This window comes from Pistacia vera, unplaced genomic scaffold (assembly GCF_008641045.1).
Source record: "Pistacia vera cultivar Batoury unplaced genomic scaffold, PisVer_v2 Contig360, whole genome shotgun sequence".
Lineage (NCBI taxonomy): Eukaryota > Viridiplantae > Streptophyta > Magnoliopsida > Sapindales > Anacardiaceae > Pistacia > Pistacia vera.
The window spans coordinates 859,034-867,004 of NW_022196180.1; the positions used below are offsets into that span (position 1 = coordinate 859,034).

General features: G+C 33.9%; 1 protein-coding gene across 1 annotated transcript; it reads left to right on the forward strand.

The window, feature by feature from the left end:
• Positions 1-4,341: 4,341 nt before the first annotated feature.
• Positions 4,342-7,547, forward strand: LOC116140036. Its single transcript, XM_031425673.1, has 2 exons — positions 4,342-5,265; positions 6,698-7,547. Exons 1-2 carry the CDS (start codon positions 4,491-4,493, stop codon positions 7,051-7,053), a joined length of 1,131 nt encoding a protein of 376 aa, XP_031281533.1. The 5' UTR covers positions 4,342-4,490; the 3' UTR covers positions 7,054-7,547.
• Positions 7,548-7,971: the final 424 nt, after the last annotated feature.

The window sequence follows — 7,971 nt, forward strand, 5'->3', positions numbered from 1 at the left end:
ATTGCTCAGTAAGTAAATCCTCTACTCTTTCATCCCCGTGACTTTCTCTTGAATTATTTCCTTACTCTATTCTTTTTCTTTTTCATTCTCTCTTTGTTCTTTCTCTTTTCTTTCACTATTTCTAGTTCCCTCTGTTCTTTTCTTTCTTTCTTATTCTCACTAACCATGAGGGAAGTCATGGTAACATGCATGAATGAGATGCACATGCACTAATGCAAGGAAATGCTTTTTCTCTCTTCTTTTCTATTTCTTTTTTTGTTTCTTTTGTTTCTATTCTTTATTTATTTTTCTTTTCTTGCTTCCTCAAGCTCTTCTATTCTTTCTTATTCTTTCTTTGTTTCTTTTCTTATTGTTTCTTACTCTTATTCTTTCTTTCTTTTCTTATTCTTTTCTTTAGCACTATTCTTTCTTTAATTCTTTAGTGCTTTTCTTTCTTTCTCTTTATTCTTAAGGTTCTTTATTCTTTCGTTAAATTCTCATGCATATGCAAATATATGCATGTGGATGGCTCATGCTCATAATTCTTTCTTAAGTGCAAGCATGTAATGCAAATATGCAATGTTGCACAAAATTAAGTTTTCTCTACTCATACATATGTATCTCTTAGGCATTTCATCAAACAACAAGCATGCATACTTAAATTCTACTTTAACTATAATTCTCCTTCTTTCTTAAACCATCCATAATTGGAGTGAAACTCCCTTGAATCATCACAAATCCTGGCCAGGAAAATACACTTCAATATTCTACTCAAATTCTTTCTAAATTCAACCAAACTTCACTTGGTAACCATCATACCAACTCCACTTCTCATGGCTTAAATCTACTCATCAAAAGCCATATACTTAACAATAGGATCATTCTCAACAATCAATCTCAAACTCATAAGCATATACATGCATATCAAATCATTTGATTACTTAAATCTTAGTTTAGGTTGGATTTACTTACCTTATACTTGAGTAAGTCCACAAGAATCCCTCTATCTTTGGTAGAATTGTTCTTTCTCTCAAACCCTAAGCATAAACTTAATAAGAATCCAACACTTACACAAATTAATCTCATAACTAGAGCAAGAATCCTTACCTTTTAATGCTTAGGATCAAATCCCTATCAAAATCCAACCAAAAGCCCTCAATTTCCTTTAGAAAATTGGTGAAGAGATGAAAGGAATGGAGAGTGGAAGCGGTGTATGGGGTGTAGAGAATGGGAGGGTTTGTAAGACTAAACCCTTATTAGCTCATTTATATAAGCATTCTTTCCCACTTTACCCTTACACTTTCTTGGAAATTTCATCCTTGCCCTTTAATTCTTTACAAATACAACCCTATCTCCAATGCATTCTCCATGAAATTTTCTTACATTTCACTCCCTACTTTTCCTGCTAATTAGTGGTAGAATGGTCACTTTACCCCTATGGAAAATTCCTCTAGAAACTTCTCAAGAAATTCAGCCGACTCTTCGCCCCGGCAAAAGTTTTTCTTCGCCCAGGCGAAGTCTGTAAGTCTCTAATTCACCAAGTCTTCACCAAATTCAGGGCAACCACACAACAATATCACCATACCAATTTAACTAAGGCCAACAAACAACATTTAAAGGCAAATAAACTTGAAGAAGCTATATACCTCAAGGAGGGCGTTACATCATATGTAACATATTTTAGGAATGAATTTGGTCAATAATACACATAATTAGTTAATTTCGAATTTGGATATCATCAGACGTCGTACGCTAATTTAGATTTTAATCAAACCATTTTCAGTGAAAAGTGGTAGAAAGCTGAATGTTCAACTTTTGTCTATGCTGGTTTCAAAGAAATCGCTAATTGAGTTAGAGTTAAATACGAATAATATTTCATACGTAAATTTTAAATGCAAAATGAATGGAAAAACAAATATAAATAATCAATCTAATGATGATAAATAACAAGAAAACAAAAATACTATATAGTTTTAAATAAAAACTGTGTCTATGTAATTTGTATGTATATTATTACTAAAAATTTTAGACTGATCATTACTTGCAAATTGATGGTGCGGACTTTGTCATCTTCTTGTACGAGAAATTCCAAAATTTTAGGTTGTTTTGGACTTGATAAAAGCTTGAAAACACATATTTTGTTAGTGATTCAATTAGATTATTTGTGGAAAAATGTGTTTAATTTGTGAAATTTAACTTAATTATTTCATAAATGTTTTTTTTGGGATCACGGGGATGTTTCGAGTGTTTTCAGGTTCTTAAAGATGATACTCAGATGAACGTTATATCGACGATGGAATGTGGGATGACAAGAATCAAATGGTTCATGATTCGGAGCTGAAACGAAGAAGTTAGGGCGAATTGAAGTTAAAGTGAAAATCTTGGAAAACGCTCCAGTTTTGAACATGTGATAGTAATTTGACAATAACTTGAGCTGTAGATCTCGGATTGAGATGATTCTTGAACCGTTGGAAATCTGATTCAAAGGGGTACAATCCATATGTTTACCACTTGACCAGATTCGAACGTTATCATGCTCAAAAACCACCATATGTTCAAGATTGTGAGTTCTGGGGCAGAATCAACTATGCCTAGGCACAATGCTGCGGCACAACTGCGATTCTGGACTTTTTACATTAAATTTATGACGTGTATTTCCTGTTTTAAGAGTTCTAATGTGATTAGGATAGTGAGAATCATAACCCTAAAACCCTAGGAGTATAAATAGATGTTTTTAGCTTATTTTTAGGAGGAAAAAGGGAGAGAAGTTGGGCGGCTCATTGGAGATTGAAAATTCCTGCAATTTTGAGTCATCAATTAGAGAAGTTTTTCTACTCTTTCTTATACTCATGTTTATGAATACAATGACTTTGATTACTGAAAGTATGAACTAATTTTATTTTCTAGGGCTAAGATGTAGCCTAATTTATGAATATGTGTTGACTTGGATTGTTGTTAATTCTTATTGAGCTTTTAATTCCAAGTTTTATTATTGTGCACAATGCTTTCAATTCTCAAGGGCCCAAGAGTTGAATGATATCATGGGTTAGGTTGAGATCGAGAGATGAAACCTGATTTGTCTTAGGTAATAAAACCATAGATTGAGCGAACGCTAGAGATAGGTTACTGCGATCTGTGAGGCTCTAGTAAATTCCATAGAGCTTAATGATCTCTTAGCTCCTAAATCCAACTTAGAGATATCTTGGGTTGTTGCTTAAGGGTTAATTTGCTAATTACTCGAGAGAGAGAGTTAGTGGAATAATAGGGGATTTGACTTTTAGAATACGCTTGATTAGGTTAACAACAGATGTCAATGCATACGATTAAATTGGTGTGAAATCTATGCCCTAGGTTTAGCCATATTGATCTTTACATCAAAGTGTTTATAAATTCTGCATTTATTTAGTTTTTAGTTTGTTACTTTTTCATTAAAGTCATTCTTAAAAGCAATAGAATATACTAGCTTGGTACTTGGTAGGTAGTTCCCTTGGGATTCGATACTCGTTTACTCGAGCTTTATTACTTGCATGATTTCGTATACTTGCGAATAGCCTGTCAAGACCACAGCTCAACATAAGCTTGCATTAATAATACAGTCAATCACATTCATTTTTAGGAGTCATTATTGGAGTCCCACACCGACTAGGTACGCTCAAGCTTATTAGTTTAAAAAAAAGGGGTAATCCTCCCATTCAACAAGGCATTATTGGTTGAAGAGTCAGGTCCATCTCAAATTCTAACATAGTATTAGAACTAGACCCAACATATGAGTTTTACCATGAGTAGGAGTGTTGAAGTCTTACATCAAATAGGCATTGGTTTATAAGAGGGGATAATCCTTTCATTCAACAAGGGCTTAATGGGTGAGGAGTTAAATTGTGTTCAGATTAGTTTACACGTTTCTCATTAACTCTTGTGACCTATTGTCCCTGCAAGCCTAATGTTTCAAAGGTAAATCACAAATGTGTGATAAGTAGTCCTAAGGTGGTAAGAATAAAAAAATCAATAGAGGAAGCAAGCTTTTTTAATTGCCAAGGCAACACTATGAGGCTTTTTAAATCAATTTTAACGATTGACTAATTTTTTTTATTAATTATAGAAAAGTTTTGATTACCTTAGAAACCATAATAGTATATTTGTTATTATAGGATGTACGCGTTTAACTCTTAATAATAACGTGCTTTAATATTCGATATCCTATCATATTTTATTACGTATGTCTTAGTCTCACCAGAGAAAAAGTTTCTTATCACATTTAACAGTTACGAAACATCTACATATTATTCAATATTCATCACAGCACGTCTTTATCACCCTTAAATACTATTAAACATCTACATATTATTCTACGGTCCAAATTAAACACCACATTTATTGTCTACATTAACCTAAAAACTGGAAGCAATCATTCCTCTATTCTCCTTCTCATCATCTTCAACCATTCACAAACCTGTGAAAAAACTTTCCCTTCACCTAAACAACAAGAAAGAAACTCCACGAAAATATATCACATGGGCATGATGGAATATACACCTACCTCCATAGCCCCTTTGCTTCTTCGAAACCTTGTCACTTCTATATTCATCTATGCAGACAAATCCCTTTTAAATTTGGCCCAAAAATACAAACCCCTCGAACTCATTCGCTATATTCTCATCACTTCCTCTCTCTTCTTCTTACGTTTACTCCCATCTCTTTTCCCATCTTTTAACTCAAATTCGGAAGAAAATAATCATAATTTCAGCTTTAAATCCCACAAAAATAATGTTTACGAGCTTTCTTGTGGCAGCGGTGACTCGGGTATCGCTCGAGCACTTTCACAATTACTATCAATTGTCAATGATATCCCCATCAACTCTCGAAAGTATGAAGTTGTGAGATCTTTAGCGGAGAGGCTTATTGATGAGAATTATAGAGAGAATGTTGAGGCTTTACATGAAGTCAACCGGACAGTTTTAACGTCAGCCTTTGCAAGGGCTCTTAGCCAACTTGAAGCCGCGGTTGTGGAACTTGGTGGTGATTTGGTAAGTTCTTGGCCGGTTCAGTATCGGTTCAACCGGGTTATGCGGGTGGTTCAGTTGAGGGTTGGGTGGGGAAAGGAGGAGGTGAACCGATCTGGGAGATCGGCTGAGAAGCAGGCGGCTGAGTTACTGTGGCTGGCGCAGAAGATGGCGGCTTATGGGTTTGCAGAGGAGGCTGTTGAAAGGTGGGCATCGGCTTCCAATTTGGGGTGGCTTGCTCTTTCAGCTGAGCCACGATTGCAGGGCTCATTGGTCAGGGTTTCAGGTAATTTTTTTTTTTTTAAAATTTCGTAATTTAATTGGATATAAAATGATTTATCCCGTAAATAGAGTATTAGAAGTTAAAAGCTAGAGCCAGCTAGATGCAATTTCTGGGCATAAGAAAAAAAAAAATATTATAATTTTTATATTTAGTAACAAGTGCACACCCATATGGACATAGTAATGAGTGGGGCTGGTGATCCCACCCATAAATAAATATTACTTTGCTTTTATTATTATTATTTCGTTAATCAGACTGTGTTTATATTAATGTTTCCGTATATGATCTAACTTATTTATTTTTGCATATATACACACAATATATTTTAAATTTGTCCCCCCTAAAATTAATTTTTGGGTTTATGCCTATTTAGTAAAAGATAGTTAAGTTATTGAAATAAGAATAAATCTTATATTGTATATATGAGATTAACTTTTCATAGTATAACTTGATTGGGAAAATTAAATATTTAACTATTATAATCTCATTAAATGGAAATTCTAACAATAAAAATGGCCTTAGTAGAAAGAATGAATATTTAATTAAATAGTATTAACTACAAATTTAACTAAAATAAATAATTGGATAGTAATGTTTCATTAAGGAAGGTCTAAATTAATTGGTAACAACTAACAATTGACGTAGCCTTTTTTATTAGAAATTAAACAAGGGTTGGAAGACTAACTAAAGGTTGCTAAAACTGTAGTGAGAAAAGAAATTGCTAGAAAGGGGAGGGACAAGGATTTCTGCGAATTTATTTTTTGTTTCTACTCGTTCTGTAATTAGAAATATATAATAAAATAAATCTTTTTAATAACACATGATTTCCAAAAGTAGGATAATAATTAGAATATACTACTTGGTGGAGGAATCTCTTTTGTGGTCGATGATTAGAGTCACTGTCAACCAATAATACATTTGACGATTAGTTGATGCAAACCTGTGTCTTTTTCTATAACCTATTTTAGAGTTTCAACGGTCCGGATTTACTAATACTACAAATCAAGTGTCTTGTTGTGCCATCGCTTACCACTGCAACTACAAGACACTGCAAGACAAATTTATAAATCTGAATAGAAATTTAAATCAATGAAAAAAGAGAACAAATATCTAGTAAAACAATCCAAATATCTAGTAAAACAATCATTTAATATAGTTTATAAGATTATTCACAAAAATGTTAAACATATATTCAATTATAGTATATTAGTATTAACAAAAGTTGGTAGAAATGAGAAAATTTTGAAAAATAAATATATATGATAAGATTTTTCTTCACATTAATAAAGAAAATAATTATATCAGGTAAAATAATTACATAGATGTGCCAAGAGGATGATATTGTTGATTAGATTTTTTTTTATTTTTTTTTTTTCAACTCCAAATCCTTTCTTTGATTATTGTATTAGAGTATTGATTAAACTTATGTTTTCAGCATTTTTGTTCAAGCAAGCCAAAGATTTGGGAGTAGAAACAAGTGATGAAGAAGAAGAATATAAGAAAGAGCAACAACGAAAAACAAAAATGAAGATGCTACTGTCATGGTTACCATTACTTTGCAGAGCTAGCAATGGTATGGATGTGCCAGTTCTAAGCACAAATGAAAGGGCTGAACTGGAGAAAGTACTGGAACAGAACATAGAAATGTTGGAACAAGAAGAAGAGCAAGAGCAAGTATTGTCCCTATGGCTTCACCATTTCACATATTGTCCATACTCTGACTGGCCCAACCTCCATGCCTCCTATGCTCGCTGGTACAATGCTTCTCGCAACCAGTTGCTCCTCCAGTAGTCTAATATATATCAGCCATTGAATTGGTATTCAATAATACTATGCACTTGTTTAGATACCAATTTCAATTATTGATTGTAATTTTACAATGTTATATAGTCAGAGAGGTTACATATGTAGAAAGAAAAGCTGCATATGTATATAATTCTTATTAGTTGATAAATCTACTCAACATTCCATCAAGGTTAAAATGGTTAGTAAACCAATTATTATTTTATTCAATGTATATAGGGGCAGCTATAATTAAGCCACTTTTCTGATAGGCCACGACATTGGGATGAGCTGGGACATGAAGAACATTGCTTGCATGCTCTGTTTTACGTGGGGTGTAGTTCAGTTATTAGCTTGTATTTGCATGCTCTGTTTTACATGGGTTGTAGTTCATTTATTAGCTAATAGTTTCCCTTTTATTTCGGTTTTAGTGTAAGTGGCTTTATTTAAGCAACCGAAACTTATCAATGAAAGGAAGTAATCATTTGTTATCCAAACCTTGCGGTATTTTCTCACCCGAAGAGAAAACAGTTCACTTTATTGTTTGAATATTTGTTTGTTCTATTAATGGGGCATCAACTCTATCTCTCTGTGGAGCAGGAGGTGGAACACTGGGGGCTACTACTGATGGAGTTGCCGGGGTTAGCTTATTCACAAATATTTCTGCCTGTAAAGCTCGTTCCAAAGCTTCACTGTATGTCTAAGGGGGTTGGGCACCGGCCATCACATCTCGGGCTATTTCTGGTTTCAGCCCATGCACGAATTCATCTCTCCTCAACTCTGGTGTACTCACTACTCCTGGCACGAACCTTGCCAGGGAATTGAAATTGAGCCAATTTATGGGTTGCCTAGTCAACACTAGCCGTCAGAATTTAGGGGTACTGTGGACCCAATAGTGGCAAATGAGTGGTTCAGATCAGTGGAGCG